The sequence below is a fragment of the Hemiscyllium ocellatum genome, chromosome 37 (assembly GCF_020745735.1).
Source record: "Hemiscyllium ocellatum isolate sHemOce1 chromosome 37, sHemOce1.pat.X.cur, whole genome shotgun sequence".
Lineage (NCBI taxonomy): Eukaryota > Metazoa > Chordata > Chondrichthyes > Orectolobiformes > Hemiscylliidae > Hemiscyllium > Hemiscyllium ocellatum.
The window spans coordinates 37,262,600-37,285,797 of NC_083437.1; the positions used below are offsets into that span (position 1 = coordinate 37,262,600).

A 23,198-nucleotide genomic window follows, 5' to 3' on the forward strand; every position below is an offset into this window, starting at 1 on the left:
TGTGCTTCCTTGCTGACTCATACAGCTCCTGACCATGTCACACATCAATTTTCGAACTCTTATCCTCTTTTCCAATCAACATGGCGGCTTGCTGTTCACACATCCTCTAGCCGTACATACCTTTGGGATCTCTGCACTCCTGTCTGCCCTTTTCCATCTTCCTGAATTCCATCACTTTGCACCAAACATTCCATCCAAACTCTGAAATTCCCCTCTCTAAACCATTCCACCACTCTCTCCTCTCCTTAAGTCCCAAAGCCAACAGTCCAATGAAATGAGGAAAAAGTGAGGTCTGCAGATGCTGGAGATCAGAGCTGAAAATGTGTTGCTGGTTAAAGCGCAGCAGGTCAGGCAGCATCCAAGGAACAGGAAATTCGACGTTTCGGGCATAAGCCCTTCATCAGGAATTGATGAAATGAGGAAGGTTGTGACCAGGCTTTTGTTCACCTGTCTTAAATAACTCGACAGGAGGTTTGATGTCAAACATTGTCTGATAAAGACACCCATGAAGCATCTTGGCAGGTTCATCCACAATAATAAATGAAACAAAAACAGAAGCTGCTGGATAAGCTCAGCAGGTCTGGCAGCATCAGTAGAGAGAATTCAAAGTTAATGTTCCAGTGAATCCTTCCTCAGAACCAGATCCGAAATGTTACATTTGATTTCTCTTCACAGATGCTGCCAGCCCTGATGAGCTTTGCCAGCAACTTTGGTTTTTGTTTCTGACTTCCAGCATCTGCAAGTCTTTCAGTTACTATCTCAATGTAAGTTACTGTTGCCTCAAGCGTTTGTTTCTGAAACAGGTTAACCTCGATTCCTCATTTCATCAATTCCTGATGAAGGGCTTATGCCCGAAACGTCGAATTTCCTGTTCCCTGGATGCTGCCTGACCTGCTGTGCTTTAACCAGCAACACACTTTCAGCTCTGATCTCCAGCATCTGCAGACCTCACTTTTTCCTCATTTCATTGGACTGTTGGCTTTGGGAGGCTGCTCCCTGTAATGGAATTCAATGAAATATATTCGAGTAACATTAAGGCCAGAGTGTCACGTTCTTACTATGTGCAGCCTGTGTTGTCATCAGAAATTCCTGTCCTGATTTGCCGTTTGGAATATTGTGTGCAATTCTGTTCTCCTTCATTTTGGAAAGATGTTGTGAAACATGAAAGGGTTCAGAAAAGATTTGCAAGGATGTTGCCAGGGTTGGAGGATGTGAGCTATAGGGAGAGGCTGAACAGGCTGGGGCTATTTTCCCTGGAGCGTCGGAGGCTGAGGGGTGACCTTATAGAGGTTTACAAAATTATGAGGGGCATGTATAGGATAAATAGGCAAAGACTTTTCCCTGGGGTTGGGGGGTCCAGAACTAGAGGACATAGGTTTAGAGTGAGAGGGGAAAGATATAAAAGACGCCTACCGGGCAACTTTTTCACACAGGGGGTGGTACGTGTATGGAATGAGCTGCCAGAGGAAGTGGTGGAGGCTGGTACAATTGCAACATTTAAAAGGCATTTGGATGGTTATATGAATAGGAAGGGTTTGGAGGGATATGGGTCAGGTGCTGGCAGGTGGGACAAATTGGGTTGTGATATCTGGTCGGCATGGACGGGTTGGACCGAAGGGTCTATTTCCGTGCTGTACATCTGTATGACTCTATGACATAGGATGTCCTATGGGAGATTTGCTGTTTCCCAAACATTAATGCCATGAAGTAAGAATGGCAAAGTAATTTACAATGATATTCCAGTGCAATCCTTTAGGAATGCTACTCTGTCATAGGGGCCCGCTCATAGATCACATATGTGCTCTCAGGTGGCCATAAAATTTTCATGGTACAGTTTCACTTGCAATCAGCACTTACCCCTAATGGCCGCGACCATATTTATCAATCGCCCAATGTGATGGAGATAGTTATTTGGTTATCACTGACCATGGAGACCTCACTGTGTGCAACTGGGCAGCTGCGCTTCCTACCTTTCACAACCGCTATGATACTTTTAAAGTACATAAACGGAAACAGAAAATGGTGCAAATACTCAGCACGTCTGGCAGCAGCTGTGGAGAGAGAAACAGAGTTAACTTTTCCAGTCAACAGTCTTTCATCGTAATAGTTATGAGGAAAGGTTATCATCCTAAAGCGATAATGCTGATCTTTTCCTCATGAATGCGGTCCAAACTGCTGAGTGTTTTCACCACTTTTATGACTTTATTTCATATTGCCAACCTTAATGGTATTTTTTTTACCTTCCCTTCAAAAACCGCTCCATTGGCTGCAATGCTCTTTGGACCCCCCCCCCCCCCCCCGGCACTAAAAGCGACAACTTAAATGTAAGGTTTTCTATCAAATTCTCAGAATTTGTTTCTCTCCTTCTCCTCTGTTAAAGATCCCTCAGCCTCCTTGTCTAAGCTTTTGTTGAATAGCCCTCCTAGTTCCTGTTGTATCTCAGGGTGTATTTTTGTTACGTTAAACCTCTGAAGCACTAGTATCCCACATTAAAATACACACCAGAAACTCCAGTGACTGGGACTAACGTCTGAGCAATTTTTCCCCAGTGTGGGTCCTCAGTAATTCAGAACTGGATTGAAATAGTCAAACTTGGTTTCATGATGAGGGTAATGCCCTTGATCAAACCATCTTGAGCTGCTTTATCAATTACCTTCCCTCCATCAGAAAAGACATTCCCTGATGATGTTCAGTACTATTTACAAATCCTGAGTTACTGAAGCAGTCCACATGCAGTAAAACCTAAATAATATCTAGATTTGGGCTGACAAGTGGGAAGTAACCTTCCCACCTCACAACTGCCAGGTAATGACTGTCTCCAACAAGCGAGAATTTAACCACTATCCCTTCACATTCAATGGTGTTACCATCACTGTATCCTGTGGGTTACCATTGACCAGCATTTGAAGTGGTGTCCGGTATGTTAATAGTGACCCTCTCCCAGGAGGTAGAACAGTGATCCTTTGTGTCCTTACGTAGAACATAAAACATAGAATAGTACAGCACAGAACAGGCCCTTCTGCCCACGATGTTGTGCGGAGGATTATTCCTCATCTTAAATAAAATAACCTAACCTACGCGTCCCTCAATTCACTGCTGTCCATGTGCATTTTTAGTTGTCACTTAAAATGTCCCTAATGACTCTGCTTCCACCACTCACTGTGGCAATGCATTCCATGCATTCACAACTCTCTGCGTAAAGAATCTACCTCTGACGTCCCCATTATACCTTCCTCCTAATATCTTAAAACTATGACCCCTTGTGCCAGTCAATCCCGCCCTGGAGAAAAGTCTCTGGCTATTGAGTCTATCCATGCCTCTCATTACCTTGATCAGGTCACCTCTCTTCCTCCTCCTCTCCAAAGAGAAAAGTCCAAGCTTAGTCAACTTCTCTTCGTAAGACAAACCCTCCAGTCCAGGCAGCATCCTGGTAAACCTTCTTTGCACCCTCTCCAAAGCCTCTGTATCTTTCCTATAATAGGGCAACCAGAACTGGACACAATATTACCAGAGTAATTGTAGAGCTGCAGCAAAACCTCGCAGCTCTTAAACTCAATCCCCCGGTTAATGAAAGCCAAAACACCATACGCTTTCCAAACAACCCTATCCACTTGAGTGGCAACTTTGAGAGATCTATGCACTTGAACACCAAGATCTCTCTGTTCCTCCACACTGCCAAGAATCCTGTCTTTAATCTTATATTCAGCATTCACTTGTGACCTTCCAAAATGCATCACTTTGCATTTATCCAGGTTGAACACCATTCGCCATTTCTCAGCCCAGCTCTGCATCCTGTCTATGTTGCGCTGCAGCTTGCAATAGCCCTCGATACTATCAACGGCACCTCCAACCTTAATGCCATCAGCAAATTTACTGATCCACCCCTCAACCAAGTCATTTACAAAAACTACAAAGAGCAGAGGTCCAAGAACAGAACAAGAACTTTATGAATGAGCCTACCATGGGGAACCTTAACAAATGCCTTGCTGAAGTCCATATACATCACATCTACTGTTTGACCTTCGTCGACCTGTCTTATCCTCAAAGAACTCGATAAGGTTTGTGAGGCACGACCTGCCACTAACGAATCCATGCTGACTGCCTTTAATCACTCTATGCTTTTCCAAATAGCCACGAATCCTATCCCTCAGAATTCTTTTCAAATCCTTGCTGACCACAGACGTAACTGACTGGTCTGTAATTGCCAGGGATTTCCCTATTCCCTCTTCTTGAAAAAAGGAACAACATTCACCTCCTTCCAATTCTCCAGTATGACTCCCAAGGAGAGTAAGGAAGCATAGATCTTCGCCAGTAGCTTAGCAACCTCTTTCCTCGCTTCCCGGAGCAACCTGGTATAAATCTGACCTGGCCCTGGGGACTTATCAATTTTAATGTTTGCCAAAATTTCCAGCACATCAACCTCATCAATCTTGATCTGTTCAAGCCTGTTTCCCAGCTCCTTGAAGTTCTCATTCACAACAAGGTCCCTTTCATTCGTGAAAACCGAAGCAATAAACCCATTTCGGGCTTCCCCATCTGCTCAGACTCCACGCACAAGTTCCCTACACTATCCCTGTCCGGCCCTACCTCCTCCCTGATCATGCTCTTATTCCTCACGTATGAGTAAAATGCCTTTGGATTCTCCCTAATCCTTCCTCCCAAGCCTTCGTCGTTCCCCTTCCTGGCTTTCCTCAGTCCATTTCTGAGCTCCTTTCTAGTAAGTCTGTAATCCTCTAAAGCTGTGCTAGATCCTTGCTTCCTCCACCTTACGTAAGCTGCCTTCTTCCGTTTGACAAGAAGCTCCTCTGTTCTTGTCATCCAAAATCTTACCCCTTTTTACCTGTCTCAGAGGAACAAATTTGTGCATCACTCACAACAACAGCTTCTTAAACACAGTCTCCACATGTCTGCTGTGCCCTTTCTGTCGAACAATTGCTCCCAATCTATACATCCCAACCAGTGTCTGATAATGTCATAATTTCCTTTTCCCCAATTAAATACCTTCTCTTGGTAACTGCTCCTTTCCCTCTCCAAGGCTATGCTATCTGTGAGACAGTTGTGGCCACTGTCACCAAAGTGTTCTCCCACCGAGATCTGACACCAGTCATGACTCATTGCTGTGCACCAAATTCAAAATGGCCTCTCCCGTCATCAGCCTGTCCATGTACCGAGTAAGGAAATCCTCCTGAACACACCTGACAAATGTTCAAAGCTTGGGAGAAGATTTGTAGCTCGGGTGCTCGTTGGTGTGGTTCTGTTCGCCGAGCTGGGAATTTGTGTTGCAGACGTTTCGTCCCCTGTTTAGATGACATCCTCAGTGCTTGGGAGCCTCCTGTCAAGCGCTTCTGTGATCTTTCCTCCGGCATTTGTAGCGATTTCCGGAAGCGGCAAAGACAAACCACTTCAAATGCCGGCGGAAAGATCACAGAAGCACTTCACAGGAGGCTCCCAAGCACTGAGGATGTCATCTAAACAGGGGACGAAACGTCTGCAACACAAATTCCCAGCTCGGCGAACAGAATCACAACACCTGACAAATACATGCTCTAGAAAACTGGCAGGTCTTAGGCTCTGCACCTCTCTCCAGCAGCTGACCATAATCCAGGAATCTTCCTCATATGATATATGTGACACCCCCATCCTGGGAAACACGATAAGTGTGACCACCCACCCCAACCCCAAGGGACCATAATGAACTTGAACCCCCACCAGGGCAATGCGAGCTTGGGTAAGGTCCTGACTGGGCAACTCTGACCTCCCATGTTCTGGCCAGCAGCAAACTCCAAAGTTCAATCTGTGAAATCTGGTCACTGTGGGTTTGCCATCACAGAGGAGGACTGGCAAAGGGGAGGGAAGCTCACCCCTGTCTGGCCTACACACGAGCCTGGACCACATACAGTCAGACAGCACAGACACAGGCCCTTCGACCCAACTCATCCATGCCGACCAGACCTCCCAACCTGGACTAATCCCATTTGCCAGCATTTGGCCCATATCCCTCTAAACCCTTCCCATTCATATACCCATCTAGATGACTTTTAAATGTTACAATTGTACCAGCTTCCACCACCTCCTCTGGTAGCTACAAGTACCACCCACTGTGAAAAAACGTTGCCCCACAAGTCCTTTTTAAATGTTTAATTTCTCACGTTAAACCTATGCCCTCGAGTTTTGGACTCCCCTACCCTGGGGAGAAGATTGTAGCTATTCCCACTATTTATGCCCCTCGTGATTTTATAAAGCTCAATAAGGCCACCCCTCAGTCTCTGACATCATTCACACTTGGTGCTTTCTCATATCCGAAGTACAAATGCCATGTGCCATTGAGTCAGAAACTCTGTGAAGTCGTGAGGTGACTTAAGGATTGAGAATCTGTGCCAGTTATGCTATTATAAGAAAAAGCCACCTCAGAAGTATTCAACACTTCCCAATTCTCTGAAACTCCAACTTGCCCACAATAAAGTCATGAAGTAGTACTGAACGCCTCTCAGTCTGCTACGATGCAAATAGCATCTTCACTTCAAACTAAGACCTCCTGCCTTTCTCCACCCCCTCCCTCTGCACCATTCTCCACTGTCAGTCTGCTCCAAGATCTCTCCTTGCTTGCTGGAGTCTCCGAGAGGGTTAACTCAGCCAGAAATTATTGCTTGCTGAGAAAATAAAAGCACCTAATACCAGGCAGAGAGAGTTGGAGAAAACACAACAAAAAAAGAAAGAAACAATGCATCTCCTGCTATTCCACTGCACTCAGGCCCAGTGACTCAGATTTTTATTATATATAATAAAAGGAGAGAGGCAAGATGAATGGACACAAGTCGTCAAACCTCATTAACACACGTAGGCAGGCTGCCCAATCAGAAAAGCCTCTTTCACGGTGGGGAGGGGAGTTTGGTCAGGGGGAGGGGGTTTAAATCTCATTAAATGGTCGAGTGCTGAAACGAGGTGAATGATGCTATGATTCCAGCATTATATGCAGAGTCTAATTCACCAGGGGACATTTGAAAAAAAAAATCACACACACAGCCCTAGCTGTGAATGGTGCATCAAACACAATTGAAGCCGGGCTGTGTAACTGGTCCACAACCTACACATGGAAGGTGCTGAGTGTCTTTGCAGCCCAGTATTGCCCATCTTTCACAGGCAGCTGAGGGAGCCTTACTGAACTATAAATCATAGGCAGCTAGCACAAACACTGGCACACCACCCTCCTTCCCACGCTGCAGCAGAAATTAAATCCCTTTTCCAATGCACATTTTGTTAAAAAGCCTCCATCCCCAAACACTGGACAAGGAATGTAAATGTTACTCACAGATCAGTTGCTGGGCCAACATTGACAATGTAGCCACATATCAAGCTCAGGACTGACGTTTGGTCCTGCCCTCGGCGATGCTGATTGGTGCGATGACGTCAATGGAGGTCTACAGTGGGCTGTGATTGGCTGATCGCCTTGTCCAGCACGGAACGCCTCATCCCTGTGAAGCAAATGTCCCCAGTATCTCTGTCCTTTTTGAAATGATCCTGGTGTTACACTGGCAGTGACGCTACCTCTCAGGCAGGAGAGCCAGGTTCCAAAGCCCAGCTTACTCCAGGGGGATGTCTCCTCTGTCAACGGGTTGATGACAAAATATCTGAAGTGATGGTGATGTTCTCCAGCGTTTAATTACTGTCGAGGGAGCCCAGGATACTGGAGGGGGAGCAGTCCCTTCCTTTGTATATACAGCTGTAAAAACACAGAGCAAGGCAGGTGGTAACTCAAACAGTCTTACAGATATACAACATGGAAACAGACCCTTCGGTCCAACTCATCTATGCCCACCAGATATCCTGTATTCATCTAGTTCCATTTGCCAGCTCTTGGTCCATATCTCTCTAAACTCTTCCTATTCATATACCCATCCAAATGCCTTTTAAATGTTGTAATTATACCCTTCCCCTGGCAGCTCATTCCATACACGTACCACCCTCTGCCTGAAAACGTTGCCCCTTTAGGTCCCTTTTAAAATTTCCCCTCTCATCCTAAACCTATACCCTCCAGTTCTGGACTCCCCCACCTCAGGGAAAAGACTTTGTCTATTTACCTTATCCATGCCCCTCGTGCTTTTATAAACCTCTATAAAGGTGCCCTTTAACCTTTTAAGAATAAGATACTGCTCAAACGTGTCCTCAATGTTTAAATATTTCCCAAAAAAAGGGAACTCTTTCGTTGCAAATAAACCATGTTCCCGAACACTGTTGCATGCCAATACTCCCCAACACCACCCCTCAAAAACAAGCTCTTTAATATATCCACACGTCTAGCAATGCCAACCCTATTTCCAGGACATGTGGAAATGATGAATCATCTGCTAGAAACATAGGACCTGATCCCAGCACTTTCAGCTCAGCAATGTCACAACCAATAAGACCAGGCAAACAAAAAAGGAGTAGGATATTACAGGTTGAACTCGGGGAGAAAAATGGGAATGTGTATGCAGTCCCAGCATTAGAAACAGAGGCGGCGGCTTGGCCTGTGGGAAGAACTGAATTAAGAGCCCCAGAGGTAAAATCGGTGCAAACATACAGGGCTCTCTGAATTCCAGCCTCTGTGTTTCACGCTGTTACCATGAATTTATCCCAGACCCGGGCTCTTCACAATATTCAAGACGTCGAATCCACTCCATGCCTTCTCATTCCCTCCACCACCACCCCCCCCCTCCCTATTTCCATACCGTCCATCAGGGACGTATCCAAACGCAGCCTAAAAGGGGAACAAAGGAACACCAAGCTATCAGCAATTACAGTAGGAATTACAATCCTTCTCGAAAAGAAACATTCTCAAACCCTATCCAGAGATCTATCTGCTCCCCACCCCCCCCTCCCCAAAACCCCCGTTTAGCATGTGTCAAAGGATCAGACAGAACTAACATTTACATCCGCTCTGTTTCCATAACAAAAGCAAAAGGCTGTCTCTCTCTCTCTCTCTCATCAGTCCAGCAAACACACACACACTAATCCCAGTGAGGCGATACTTAACAGCTTGTGGAGCAGAAACTGACAGCAAGGGAAGGGGTTACAGTTTGTTCACCCCTCCTAAAAAAGACGGTAAATAAATCACGGTCGACCCCCTTCCCTTCGCTTCCGTGAAAGTCTCTGTTGGAGGGCAGTCTTTCAGACAAGTGGACGGTGCTGGTTATACGGAATGAAACTCACAGCTGCCGGGAAGGGGAATCCATCGCAATGCCAATTATATTCCCAGAATATGAAGCTGACACCTTCCACCACCCCCCCGTACGTAATTACACACAAAAAACATTTTCACTTACGGTGGCACACAGTGTGATTAAGGCAGGTGAATAATTGATCGCCACACTGCCGAACACAAACTATTCAAATGGTCCAATTTGTCCCACCTCGCAGTCCAGTAAAACCCTGCCAGTTAAACTCATCAGAACTGTTTGGAAAGGCCAACTCAATACACAAACTGAAACAAAAATCACTAAATATTATTTTTAAAAACCTGCAATCCTGACCGCTAGATGTTTAAACAAACAGACAAGTCTTCTCCTTTCACAGCTACAGACTGGGTTCCTTTTACCTTCAGCAACAAACTCTCCTAAATCCTAAACACTGGTCAACCAGAAACTGTTTTCCAAGCTTAAATTTATCCTGATAGTTAGCATTCCGGGGTTTGTCCCGTTGTAACGGCATTTGCACAAAATTAGGGTCATTTTAACAAAGTAATAATATAAAAGGCAACACCAACTGTTCAGTGTATCAAAATTGCATTTTTCTATTACAACGTGTTACTGTTAAGTTTTGAGGTTTCAAGTTTACACATCCCTCGTGATCCGAGTGTAGCTGAATAGTTCCCCAGTCCATAATTATTATAAACCTGAGGATTTCTTTCACCTTAACTCTCGTTTTGTAGAAATAGCCCAACTTGCTAAAAAAAAGACAACAGTTGAATCAAAGCCTCGAGGGACTTGTCAGATATTTTGGGAAATAGATGTATTTATACGGGGCTGCATTAGTCCCACTTAAAATCCTTTTCCAACAACTAACTGCAACATTAATGTCGAATCAGACTCTTATAAAGCGCACTGACCCAAAGCTCCAAGTGTCACATTATCACACAGAAAGATTGATAGAATAGAAAGATTCGTTTCTGAAGTCACACCAAGTTTAAACAGATTCTCTTTAAATCACACAGAGTCCACCTCAACTGCCCAGTATTATCCATCACTACATCATCAGAAAGTGCACAGCATAACTCACCACATACACCATATTCTGACACAATGGGAATTGGAGTTGAAGCCAGACTTTTCTCCCCTGAAGATAAGTTGGGGAGGGGGGGGGAGGGTGGAAACGGAGATAAGTCATATAGCAGACCAGGATTTATCTGTAAACACAGATCTAGTTTGACAGGCAGGAGCAGGAGGAGATGTGGATGTGGATGTACCAGGAGGCTGAGGGTTAAAGCAGAGAGAGAGAGTGAGCTGGTTCCTTCCTGTTGCGGATTGTGGGAAGGGAACCTCTCACATCACGTTGTTACAATGTGTTCCCTCGGTAGCAGTATGGCTGCCTCCAGCAAGAGGTGAGTGTGATTCTGCTCTGACCCTCCCTTCCCCGATTATTAAACCACGGCCTGGTACACATGCCTTCCTCAATCCGCCGTGTTTCCGGGGGGTGGGGGGGATTGTGCGTTACTTTAGCGTCTGCAGCCCTTTTTAAACCCTGTCTTTTCCACTTTGGCCTCTCGTTCTAAACTCGGCCTCAATCACCCCGCAAATGTCCCTGTGACTCCTCTGCTCTCTCAAGCCCTCCCTTACCCCTCTATACTCTCTCTCTCCCTCGAAACCTTCCCTGTCCCGAAACCCTCCCTTAACCCAATCTGTCCTCTCTGTCTGTCTCTGTCTCTCTCTCTCCCCCCCCAATCTGTCCTCTCTGTCTGTCTCTCCCCCCCCCAATCTGTCCTCTCTGTCTGTCTCTCTCTTCCCCCCCCCAATCTGTCCTCTCTGTCTGTCTCTCTGTCTCTCTCTCTCTCCCCCCCCCACTCTGTCCTCTCTCTCAAACCCTCCCTTAACCACTCTGTCCTCTCTCTCTGTCTCAAGCCCTCCCTTACCCCTCTATCCTCGATCTCTCGAAGCCTTCCCTGTCCCAAAACCCTCCCTTAACCTACCCTGTCCTCTCTCTCTGTCTCAAACCCTCCCTGAACCACTCTGTCCTCTCTCTCCCGAAACCCTCCCTTACTGACTGTGTGTGTCTCTCTCGTTCTCTTTCTCTCACACACTCTCTGAACCACCTCTGCCCTCTCTCTCTAAGCCCTCCCTTACCCATTCTGTGCGCTCTCTCCAAACCCTTCTTTACCCACTCTGTGCTCTCTCTCTCATCACTTTTTTAACCCCTGTGTTCTCTTTTCCTTGAGCATAGTGGCTCAGTGGTTAGCACTGCTGCCTCATGGCATCACAGACTCCAGTTCAGTTCCAACCTTGTGGAGTTTGCACATTCTCCCCGTGTCTGTGTGGGTTTCCTCCGGGTGCTCTGGTTTCCTCCCACAGTCCAAAGATGTGCGGGTCAGGTGACTTGGCCATGCTAAATTGTCCATAGTGTCAGGGATGTGTAGGTTATTTGCGTTAATCAGGGGGTAAATGTATAGTTAAGGGTAGGGGAATGGGTCTGGGTGGGTTATTGTTTGGAGGGTCAGTTTGGACCTGTAGGGCCGAAGGGCCTGTTTCCACACTGCAAGGATTCAATAATTCTTTAAATCTTCATTAGCTACTTTGTTCTCTCTCAGCTCTGTCCTGTCGACTCTGCTCACTTGCTGTATCTCTCTCTCTCTATATCTGAAACCTGCCTAAACCACTGTTCTGTCTCTAGATTTTTCTCTGTCTGCTCTGCTCTCTGTCTAAACCTGGCTTTATTCACACTGCTCTCTAAACCATTGTCTAATCTGCTTTCAGTGCTCACTCTGCATATGCTCTCCTCACTGTCTGTCTGTCTCTCTCTCGCGCTGTCTCTCTCTCTCTCTCTCCGCATGCGCGTACTCTTTCTCTCTCTCCGCACGTGTGCTGTCTCTCTTTCGTTCTCTCTCTCTCCGAGCGTGCGCGTGTTCTCTCTATCTCAGTGCGTGCGCTCTCTCTCTATCCCCGTCCGCTCGCGCTCTCTCTCTCTCTCTCTCTCTCCGCGCGCGCTCACTCTCTCTCTCTCCGCGCGCGCTCACTCTCCCTCTCTCCGCGCGCGCTCACTCTCTCTCCCTCTCTCCCTCTCTCCGCGCTCACTCCCACCCTCTCTCCGCGCTCTCTCTCTCTCTCTCTCCGCGCGCTCTCTCTCTCTCTCTCCGCGCTCACTCTCTCTCTCTCCGCGCGCGCTCACTCTCTCTCTCTCCGCGCGCGCTCTCTCTCTCTCTCTCTCTCCCCCACCCTCTCTCCGCGCTCTCTCACTCTCTCTCTCCGTGCTCACTCTCTCTCTCCCCGCGCTCACACTCTCTCTCTCTCTCTCTCTCTATCTCGGTCCGCGGCGCTCTCTTTCTCTATCTCCGCGCTCACTCTCTCTCCCGCTCCGTGCGGGCTCTCTCTCTGCCCGCTCCATTCGGGCTCTCTCTCTGCCCGCGTGCGCGCTCTCTCTCTCTCTCTCCGCGCACTCTCTCTCTCCGCACGTGCGCTCTCTCTCTCTATCTCTCTCCACGCGTGCTCTCTCTCTACCCGCGTGCGCGCGCTCTCTCTCGCCACATGCTCACTCGCTCGCTCTCTCTCCGCACGCGCATGCTCTCTCTCTCTGTGTCTCTCCCCGCGCGCGCTCGCTCTCTCTCTCTACCCGCTCGCGCTCTCTCTCTCTCTCTCTCTCTCTCTGCACGCTCTCTCTCTCTCTCTCTGCACGCTCTCTCTCTGTCTCTCCGCGCTCACTCTCTCTCTGTCTCTCCGCGCTCACTCTCTCTCTGTCTCTCCGCGCTCACTCTCTCCACTCCGTGCGCGCTCGCTCTCTCCCTGCACACGCGCTCTCTCTCTCCGCGTGCGCTCTCTCTCTCTCTCCGCACGTGCGCTCTCTCTCTCTATCTCTCTCCACGCGCGCTCTCTCTCTCCGCGCGCTCGCTCGCTCTCTCTCTCTCCCCGCGTGCGTGCTCTCTCCCCGCGTGCGTGCTCTCTCTCTCTGTCTCTCCCCGCGCGCGCTCGCTCGCTGTCTCTCTCTACCCGCGCGCGCTCGCGCTCTCTCTCACTCTCTCTCTCCGCACGCTCTCTCTCTCCGCGCGTTCTCTCTCTCTCTCTCTCTAGCTCCGCCCTCTTGCTCTCGCTCCCGCTCTCTCTGTCCGTCTCCGCGCCCGCTCTGTCCGTCTCCGCGCCCGCTCTGTCCGTCTCCGCGCCCGCTCTGTCCGTCTCCGCGCCCGCTCTGTCCGTCTCCGCGCCCGCTCTGTCCGTCTCCGCGCACGCTCTTGCTCTCGCTCTCTGCGCGCGCGCTCTCTCTCCGCACGCTCGCGCCCGCTCTCTCTCCGCTCGCTCCCTCTCCGCGCGATTTCTCTCTCTCTCTCTCCGCGCTCTCTCTCTCCCTCTCCGCGCGCTCTCTCTCTCTCCCTCTCCGCGCGCGCTCTCTCTCTCTCTCTCCCTCCCTGTCTCCGCGCGCTCTCTCTCTCCCTCCCTGTCTCCGTGCGCTCTCTCTCTCCCTCCCTCTCTCCGCGCGCTCTCTCTCTCCCTCCCTCTCTCCGCGCGCTCTCTCTCTCTCCCTCTCCGCGCGCGCTCTCTCTCTCTCTCTCCCTCCCTGTCTCCGCACGCTCTCTCTCTCCCTCCCTGTCTCCGTGCGCTCTCTCTCTCTCTCCCTCCCTGTCTCCGCGCGCTCTCTCTCTCCCTCCCTCTCTCCGCGCGCCTCTCTCTCTCCCTCCCTCTCTCCGCGCGCGCTCTCTCTCCCTCCCTCTCCGCGCACTCTCTCTCCCTCCCTCTCCGCGCGCTCTCTCTCCCTCCCTCTCCGCGCGCTCTCGCTCTCTCTCCACGTTCTCTCTCTCTCTCTCGCTGTCTCTCTCTCTCTCTCTCCGCGCGCTCGCACGCTCTCTCTCTCTCCGCGCGCTCACTCGCTCCCTCTCCGCGCGATTTCTCTCTCTCCGCGCACGCTCTCTCTCTCTCCCTCTCCGCGCACGCTCTCTCTCTCTCTCCCTCCCTCTCCGCGCGCGCTCTCTCCCTCCCTCTCCGCGCACTCTCTCTCCCTCCCTCTCCGCGCGCCCGCTCTCTCCCTCTCCGCGCCCGCTCTCTCTCCACGTTCTCTCTCTCTCTCGCTGTCTCTCTCTCTCTCTCTCTCTCTCTCTCGCTGTCTCTCTCTCTCTCTCTCTCTCTCTCTCTCGCTGTCTCTCTCCACGTTCTCTCTCTCTCTCGCTGTCTCTCTCTCTCTCTCTCTCTCTCTCTCTCTCGCTGTCTCTCTCTCTCTCTGCGCGCTCGCACGCTGTCTCTCTCTCTCCGCGCGCTCGCTCGCTCCCTCTCCGCGCGATTTCTCTCTCTCTGCGCACGCTCTCTCTCTCTCCCTCTCCGCGCACGCTCTCTCTCTCTCCCTCCCTCTCCGCGCGCTCTCTCTCCCTCCCTCTCCGCGCGCTCTCTCTCCCTCCCTCTCCGCGCGCTCTCTCTCCCTCCCTCTCCGCGCGCTCTCTCTCCCACCCTCTCCACGCGCTCTCTCTCCCTCCCTCTCCGCGCGCCCGCTCTCTCCCTCTCCGCGCCCGCTCTCTCTCCGCGTTCTCTCTCCCTCTCTCACTCTCTCTCTCGCTGTCTCTCTCTCGCTCTCTCTCTCCGCGCTCTCTCTTTCCCTCTCCGCGCGCGCTCTCTCTCTCCCTCCCTCTCCGCACGCTCTCTCTCTCTCCCTCTCCGCGCGCGCGCTCTCTCTCTCTCTCCCTCCCTCTCTCCGCGCGCGCTCTCTCTCTCCCTCCCTCTCCGCGCGCTCTCTCTCCCTCCCTCTCCGCGCGCTCTCTCTCCCTCCCTCTCCGCGCGCTCTCTCTCCCTCCCTCTCCGCGCGCTCTCTCTCCCTCCCTCTCCGCGCGCCCGCTCTCTCCCTCTCCGCGCCCGCTCTCTCTCCGCGTTCTCTCTCTCTCTCTCTCTCGCGCTCTCTCTCTCTCACTGTCTCTCTCTCTCTCTCGCTGTCTCTCTCTCTCTCCGCGCGCTCGCGCTCTCTCTCTCTCCGCTCGCTCGCTCCCTCCCTCTCCGCGCGATTTCTCTCTCCGTGCTCTCTCTTTCCCTCTCCGCGCGCTCTCTCTCTCTCCCTCCCTCTCCGCGCGCGCTCTCTCTCTCCCTCTCCGCGCGCGCTCTCTCTCTCTCCCTCCCTCTCCGCGCGCGCTCTCCCTCCCTCTCCGCGCGCTCTCTCTCCCTCCCTCTCCGCGCGCTCTCTCTCCCTCCCTCTCCGCGCGCTCTCTCTCTCTCCCTCCCTCTCCGCGCGCGCTCTCTCTCTCCCTCTCCGCGCGCCTGCTCTCTCCCTCTCCGCGCCCGCTCTCTCTCCGCGTTCTCTCTCGCTCTCCGCGCGCGCTCTCTCTCCCTCTCCGCGCGCGCTCTCTCTCTCCCTCTCCGCGCGCCTGCTCTCTCCCTCTCCGCGCCCGCTCTCTCTCCGCGTTCTCTCTCTCTCTCTCGCTCTCTCTCTCTCTCCGTGCGCTCGCTCTCTCTCTCTCTCCGCGCGCTCGCTCTCTCTCCGCGCTCTCTCTCTCCCTCTCCGCGCAATTTCTCTCTCTCTCTCTCTCTCTCGCGCTCTCGCTCTCTCTCTCTCTCTCCCTCCCTCTCAGCCCACGCTCTCTCTCTCCCTCTCCGCGCGCGCGCTCTCTCTCTCTCCCTCTCCGCGCGCGCGCTCTCTCTCCCTCTCCGCACACGCGCGCGCTCTCACTCCCTCTCCGCGCGCACGCTCTCTCTCTCTCCCTCTCTCCGCCCGCTCTCTCTCTCCCTTTCTCCTCCCGCTCTCTCTCTCTCCCCCTCTCCACGCGCTCTCTCTCTCTCCCTCTCCGCGCGCACTTGCTCGCCCTCTCGCTCCGCCCGCGCAGGCTCTCTCCCTCTATCTCGGTCCGCTCGGCTCTCTCTCTCTCTATCACCGTCCGCGCGCGCTCAATCTGTCTCCCTCCGCGCTCACACTCTCTCTCTCTCTCTCTCTCTCTCTCTCTCTCTCTCTCTCTCTCTCTCCGCCCGCGCGGGCTCTCTCTCTCTCTCTGTCTCTCTCTCTCGCTCCGCCCGCACGTGCTCCCTCTCTCTCTCTCGCTCCACCCGCACGTGCTCTCTCTCTCTCTCTCCCCGTCTCCGCGCGCCCGCTCGCTCTCTCTCTAGCGCGCTCTCTCTCGCTCTCCATCTGCGTGCGCGCGCTCTCGCTCTCTCTCTCTCTCTCCCTCCCTCTCCGCGTGCGCTCTCTCTCTCCCCCTCTGCACGCGCTCTCTCTCGCTCTCTCCCTCTCTCGCTCCGCCCGCGCGCGCTCTCTCTCTCTCTCTCGCTCCGCCCGCGCACTCTCTCTCTTTCTCTCTCTCTGTCTCGCTCCGCCCGCGTGCTCTCTCTCTCTCTCGCTCCACCCACGCTCTCTCTCTCGCTCCACCCGTGCGCTCGCTCGCTCTCTCTCTCGCTCCGTCCGCACGCGCTCTCTCTCTCCCTCTCCGCGCACGCTCTCTCTCTCCCTCTCCGCGCGCGCGCTTTCTCCCTCTCCATGTGCGTGCTGTCTCCCTCTCTGCGCGCTCGCGCTCTCTCTCTCTCCTCTCGCTCTCTCTCTCCGCGCGCGCCCACGCTCTCGCCCACACTCTCGCCCTCTCCCTCTCTGCGCTCGGTCGCGCGCGCTCTCGCCCTCTCTCCCTCGCGCGGTGCTCTCGCCCTCTCTCTCGTGCGGGGCGCTCTCGCCCCCTCTCTCTCGCGCTCTCTCTCTCTCTCTCCGGGCGCGCGCTCTCTCTCTCCGGGCACGCTCTCTCTCTCCGCGCGCGCTCTCTCACGCTCGTTCTCTCGCTCACTCTCTCTGTCTCGCGCGCGCTCTGTCTGTAGCGCTCGCTCTGACTCGCGCGCGCTCGGTCTGTAGAGCTCGCTCTGTGTCTCCGCGCGCGCTCCCTCCGTCTCCGCACGCTCCCGCCCTCGCTCTCGCTCCCTCCCTCTCGCGCGCTCGGTCGCTCTCGCTCCCTCCCTCTCGCGCGCTCGGTCGCTCTCGCTCCCTCCCTCTCGCGCGCTCGGTCGCTCTCGCCCCCTCTCTCTCGCGCTCTCTCTCTCTCTCCGGGCGCGCACTCTCTCTCTCCGGGCGCGCTCTCTCACGCTCGTTCTCTCGCTCGCTCGCTCTCTCTGACTCGCGCGCGCTCGGTCTGTAGCGCTCGCTCTGTATCTCCGCGCGCGCTCCCTCCGTCTCCACGCACGCTCCCGCCCTCGCTCTCGCTCCCTCCCTCTCTGCGCTCGCTCTCGCTCTCGCTCTCTCCCTCTCCACGCTCGGTCGCTCTCGCTCTCTCCCTCTCCGCGCCCGCTCGCGCTCTCTCTAGCGCGCTCTCTCTCGCTCTCCATCTGCGTGCGCGCGCTCTCGCTCTCTCTCTCCCTCCCTCCCTCTCCGCGTACGCTCTCTCTCTCCCCCTCTGCACGCGCTCTCTCTCGCTCTCTCCCTCTCTCTCTCTCTCTCTCTCGCTCCGCCCGCGCGCTCTCTCTCTTGCTCCGCCCGCGCGCGCGCGCGCGCTCTCTCTCTCTCTCTCGCTCTCGCTCCGCCCACGCGCTCTCTCTCTCGCTCCGCCCGCGCGTTCTCTCTCTTTCTCGCTCTCTCGCTCCGCCCGCACGTTCTCTCTCTCTCTCTCTCTCTCTCTCCATCTGCGTGCGCGCGCTCTCTCTCTCTCTCTCCCTCCCTCTCCGCGCGCGCTCTCTCTCTCTCTCCCCCTCTCTGCATGCGCTCTCTCTCTCTCGCTCCGCCCGCGCGCGCTCTCTCTCTCTCTCTCTTGCTCCGCCCGCGCGCTCTCTCTCTATCTCTCTCTCTGTCTCGCTCCGCCCGCGTGCTCTCTCTCTCTCTCTCGCTCCGCCCGCGTGCTCTCTCTCTCGCTCCACCCACGCTCTCTCTCTCGCTCCACCCGCGCGCTCGCTCGCTCTCTCTCTCGCTCCGTCCGCACGCGCTCTCTCTCTCCCTCTCCGCGCGCGCTCTCTCTCTCCCTCTCCGCGCGCGCGCTTTCTCCCTCTCCACGCGCGTGCTGTCTCCCTCTCTGCGCGCTCGCGCTCTCTCTCTCCTCTCGCTCTCTCTCTCTCTCCGCGCGCGCCCACGCTCTCGCCCTCTCCCTCTCCGCGCTCGGTCGCTCTCGCCCTCTCTCTCTCCATGCGCGCGCGCTCTCGCCCTCTCTCCCTCGCGCGGCGCTCTCGCCCTCTCTCCCTCGCGCGGCGCTCTCGCCCTCTCTCCCTCGCGCGGCGCTCTCGCCCTCTCTCCCTCGTGCGCGCGCTCTCGCCCTCCCTCTCGCGCGCTCGGTCTGTAGCTGTGTATCACGCACACTCGCTCTCTCTTTTTCTCTCGCTCGCGGTCTCCCTCTCGCTCGCGCTCTCTCTCTCGCGCGCCGCGCTCTCTCACTCTCGCGCGCGCTCGGTCTGTAGCTCGCTCTGTCTCGCGTGCGCTTGGTCTGTAGCACTCTGTATCACGCACACTCGCTCTCTCTTTTTCTCGCGCTCGCTCTCTCTTTTTCTCACGCTCGCTCGCTCTGTCTCGCGCACGCTCTCCCTCTCCCTCGCTCTCTCTCGCTCTTTCACGCACTCTGTCTCGCGCGCGTGCTGTCAGGGTCTCTCTCTCTCTTGCGCGCGCTCTCCGCTCTCTCTCTCTCTCTCTCCGCTCTCTCTTTCGCGCGCTCTCTCGGCTCTCTCTCCGCTCTCTCTCTCGCGCGCTCTCTTGCTCTCTCTCTCGCGCACGCTCTCTCCCTCTCTCTTGCTCTCGCGCGGCGCTCTCGCTCTCGCCCTCGCGCTCTCGCCCTCGCTCTCTCTGTCTCGCGCGCGCTCGCTCTCCCTCACTCTCTCTCGCTCTTTCATGCACTCTGTCTCGCGCGCGCTTTCTGGCTTGCTCGCGCTCTCTGTCTCGCGCGTGCTCTCTCTGTCTCGCGCGTCCTCTCTCTGTAGTGCTCGCTCTGTCTCGCGCGCGCTCGGTCTGTAGCGAGCTCTGCATCACGCGCACACTCGCTCGCTCTCCCTCTTTTTCTTGCGCTCACTCTCTCTGTCTTGTGCGCTCTCGATCTGTAGCGCTCGCTCTGTCTCGCGCGCGCTCTCGCTCTCTCCCTCTCGCTCGCTCTCTCCCTCTCTCGCGCTCTCTCTCTGCTGTCTCTCTGCTCTCTCTTTCGCGCGCCCCCTCCGCGCTCTCTCCGCTCTCTCTCCGATCTCTCTCTCTCCACTCTCTCTCGCGCGCTCTCTTGCTCTCTCTCTCGCGCGCTCTCTTGCTCTCTCTTTCGCGCGCTCTCTTGCTCTCTCTCTCGCGCGGCGCTCTCTTGCTCTCTCTCTCGCGCGGCGCTCTCGCCCTCTCTCTCTCTCTCTCGCGCGGCGCTCTCGCCCTCTCTCTCTCTCGCGCGGCGCTCTCGCCCCCTCTCTCTCGCGCTCTCTCTCTCTCTCCGGGCGCGCGCTCTCTCTCTCCGGGCACGCTCTCTCTCCGCGCGCGCTCTCTCACGCTCGTTCTCTCGCTCGCTCTCTCTGTCTCGTGCGCGCTCGGTCTGTAGCGCGCTCGGTCTGTAGCGCGCTCGGTCTGTAGCGCGCTCGGTCTGTAGCGCGCTCGGTCTGTAGCGCTTGCTCTGTGTCTCCGCGCGCGCTCCCTCCGTCTCCACGCACGCTCCCGCCCTCGCTCTCGCTCTCGCTCCCGCCCTCGCCCTCGCCCTCGCCCTCGCTCCCGCCCTCGCCCTCGCCCTCGCTCCCGCCCTCGCTCTCGCTCTCGCTCCCGCCCTCGCTCTCGCTCTCGCTCCCGCCCTCGCTCTCGCTCTCGCTCTCGCTCTCGCTCTCGCTCTCGCTCTCGCTCCCGCCCTCGCTCTCGCTCTCGCTCCCGCCCTCGCCCTCGCCCTCGCCCTCGCCCTCGCTCCCGCCCTCGCCCTCGCCCTCGCTCCCGCCCTCGCCCTCGCCCTCGCTCCCGCCCTCGCTCTCGCTCTCGCTCCCGCCCTCGCTCTCGCCCTCGCTCCCGCCCTCGCTCTCGCTCTCGCTCCCGCCCTCGCTCTCGCTCTCGCTCCCGCCCTCGCTCTCGCTCTCGCTCTCGCTCTCGCTCTCGCTCTCTCCCTCTCCGCGCTCGCGCTCGCTCTCGCTCTCGCTCTCGCTCTCTCCCTCTCCGCGCTCGGTCGCTCTCGCTCTCTCCCTCTCCGCGCTCGGTCGCTCTCGCTCTCCCCCTCTCCGCGCTCGGTCGCTCTCGCTCTCCCCCTCTCCGCGCTCGGTCGCTCTCGCTCTCCCCCTCTCCGCGCTCGGTCGCTCTCGCTCTCCCCCTCTCCGCGCTCGGTCGCTCTCGCTCTCCCCCTCTCCGCGCTCGGTCGCTCTCGCTCTCCCCCTCTCCGCGCTCGGTCGCTCTCGCTCTCCCCCTCTCCGCGCTCGGTCGCTCTCGCTCTCCCCCTCTCCGCGCTCGGTCGCTCTCGCTCTCCCCCTCTCCGCGCTCGGTCGCTCTCGCTCTCCCCCTCTCCGCGCTCGGTCGCTCTCGCTCTCTCCCTCTCGCGCGCTCGCTCTCCCTCTCCGCTCTCTCTTTCGCGCGCTCTCTTGCTCTCTCTTTCGCGCGCTCTCTTGCTCTCTCTTTCGCGCGCTCTCTTGCTCTCTCTCTCTCTCGTGCGCTCTCCCTCTCTCGCTCTCGCGCGGCGCCCTCGCTCTCGCTCTCTCTGTCTCGCGCTCTCGTGCTCTCTCTCTGTCTTGCGCTCGCTCTCTCTGTCTCGCGCTCCCTCCGTCTCCGCGCGCGCTCCCTCCGTCTCCGCGCGCGCTCCCTCCGTCTCCGCGCGCGCTCCCTCCGTCTCCGCGCGCGCTCCCTCCGTCTCCGCGCGCGCTCCCTCCGTCTCCGCGCGCGCTCTCGGCCGCGCTCTCGGCCTCGCCCTCGCGCTGTCTCTCTCTCTCGCGCTCTCTCTCGCGCTCTCTCTCTCTCGCGCTCTCTCTCTCTCTCGCGCTCTCTCTCTCTCGCGCTCTCTCTCTCTCGCGCTCTTGTGCGGCGCCCTCGCCCTCGCGCTCTCTCTCTGTCTCGCGCTCGCTTTCTCTGTCTCGCGCGCGCTCAGTCTGTAGCGCTCGCTCCGTCTCCGCGCGCGCTCGCTCCGTCTCCGCGCGCGCTCGCTCCGTCTCCGCGCGCGCTCGCTCCGTCTCCGCGCGCGCTCGCTCCGTCTCCGCGCGCGCTCGCTCCGTCTCCGCGCGCGCTCTCGGCCTCGCCCTCGCGCTCTCGCTCGCTCTCTCGCGCTCTCGCTCTCTCTCTCGCGCTCTCTCTCTCTCGCGCTCTCTCTCTCTCGCGCTCTCTCTCTCTCGCGCTCTCTCTCTCTCGCGCTCTCTCTCTCTCGCGCTCTGTCTTTCGCGCGCTCTTGTGCGGCGCCCTCGCCCTCGCGCTCTCTCTCTGTCTCGCGCTCGCTTTCTCTGTCTCGCGCGCGCTCAGTCTGTAGCGCTCGCTCCGTCTCCGCGCGCGCTCGCTCCGTCTCCGCGCGCGCTCGCTCCGTCTCCGCGCGCGCTCGCTCCGTCTCCGCGCGCGCTCGCGCCCTCGCCCTTGCTCTCGCTCTCTCCCTCTCGGCGCGCGCGCGCTCTCGCTCTCTCCCTCTCGGCGCGCGCGCGCTCTCGCTCTCTCCCTCTCGGCGCGCGCGCGCTCTCGCTCTCTCCCTCTCGGCGCGCGCGCGCTCTCGCTCTCTCCCTCTCGGCGCGCGCGCGCTCTCGCTCTCTCCCTCTCGGCGCGCGCGCGCTCTCGCTCTCTCCCTCTCGGCGCGCGCGCGCTCTCGCTCTCTCCCCGCTCTCGCTCCTCTCTCTCCCCGCTCTCTCTCCTCTCTCTCCCCGCTCTCTCTCCTCTCTCTCCCCGCTCTCTCTCCTCTCTCTCCCCGCTCTCCCCGCTCTCCCCGCTCTCTGCTCTCTCTCTCTCCCCGCTCTCTGCTCTCTCTCTCTCCCCGCTCTCTGCTCTCTCTCTCTCCCCGCTCTCTGCTCTCTCTCTCTCCCCGCTCTCTCCCTGCTCTCTCTCCTCTCTCTCCTCTCTCTCCCCGCTCTCTCTCCTCTCTCTCCTCTCTCTCCCCGCTCTCTCCCCGCTCTCTGCTCTCTCTCTCTCTCCCCGCTCTCTGCTCTCTCTCTCTCTCCCCGCTCTCTGCTCTCTCTCTCTCTCTCTCCCTGCTCTCTCTCTCTCTCTCCCCGCTCTCTGCTCTCTCTCTCTCTCTCCCCGCTCTCTGCTCTCTCTCTCTCCCCGCTCTCTGCTCTCTCTCTCCCCGCTCTCTGCTCTCTCTCTCCCCGCTCTCTCTCCTCGCGCTCTCCCCGCTCTCTCTCCTCTCTCTCTCCGCGCTCGCGCGGCGCTCTCGCCCTCCCTCTCGCGCGCGGCGCTCTCGCCCTCCCTCTCGCGCGCGGCGCTCTCGCCCTCCCTCTCGCGCGCGGCGCTCTCGCCCTCCCTCTCGCGCGCGGCGCTCTCGCCCTCCCTCTCGCGCGCGGCGCTCTCGCCCTCCCTCTCGCGCGCGGCGCTCTCGCCCTCCCTCTCGCGCGCGGCGCTCTCGCCCTCCCTCTCGCGCGCGGCGCTCTCGCCCTCCCTCTCGCGCGCGGCGCTCTCGCCCTCCCTCTCGCGCGCGGCGCTCTGTCTCACGCTCGCGCTCTCCCTGTCTCTCGCTCTTTCACGCACTCTGTCTCGCGCGCTCTTGCTTGCTCGCTCTCTCTGTCTCGCGTGCGCTCGGTCTGTAGCGCTCGGTCTCCCTCTCGCTCGCGCTCTCCCTCTCGCTCGCGCTCTCCCTCTCGCTCGCGCTCTCCCTCTCGCTCGCGCTCTCCCTCTCGCTCGCGCGCGCTCTCTCTCTCTCCGCTCTCTCCACTCTCTCTTTCACGCGCTCTCCTTCTCCCTCCCGCAGCGCGCTCTCCTTCTCCCTCCCGCAGCGCGCTCTCCTTCTCCCGCTCTCTCTCTCTCCGCTCTCTCTCTCTCCGCTCTCACTTTCGCGCGCTCTCCCTCTCTCTCCCGCGGCGCTCTCGCCCGCACGTTCTCACCCTCCCTCTCGCGCCCCCTCCCTCTCGCGCCCTCGCTCTGTCTCGCGCTGTCTGTCTCGCGCTCGCTCTCTGTCTCGCGCTCGCTCTCTGTCTCGCGCTCGCTCTCTGTCTCGCGCTCGCTCTCTGTCTCGCGCTCGCTCTCTGTCTCGCGCTCGCTCTCTGTCTCGC

At 56.8% G+C, this 23,198-nt stretch overlaps 2 protein-coding genes across 3 annotated transcripts in view; one reads left to right on the top strand and one right to left on the bottom strand.

Moving 5' to 3' along the window:
- The window catches only part of klhl17 (kelch-like family member 17), an 83,592-nt gene extending 76,199 nt beyond the window's left edge, over positions 1-7,393 (bottom strand). For both annotated transcript variants that reach the window (XM_060852414.1, XM_060852413.1), the window contains exon 1: positions 7,310-7,393. The gene's annotated coding sequence lies outside the window, so the exon portion shown is untranslated. The remainder of the gene's footprint in view (positions 1-7,309) is intronic.
- A 3,110-nt stretch (positions 7,394-10,503) lies between these two features.
- The window catches only part of noc2l (NOC2-like nucleolar associated transcriptional repressor), a 198,610-nt gene continuing 185,915 nt past the window's right edge, over positions 10,504-23,198 (top strand). Inside the window, exon 1 of the mRNA XM_060851925.1 lies at positions 10,504-10,576. Within this exon, the coding sequence (XP_060707908.1) occupies positions 10,536-10,576 (41 nt within the window). The 5' untranslated portion in view covers positions 10,504-10,535. The remainder of the gene's footprint in view (positions 10,577-23,198) is intronic.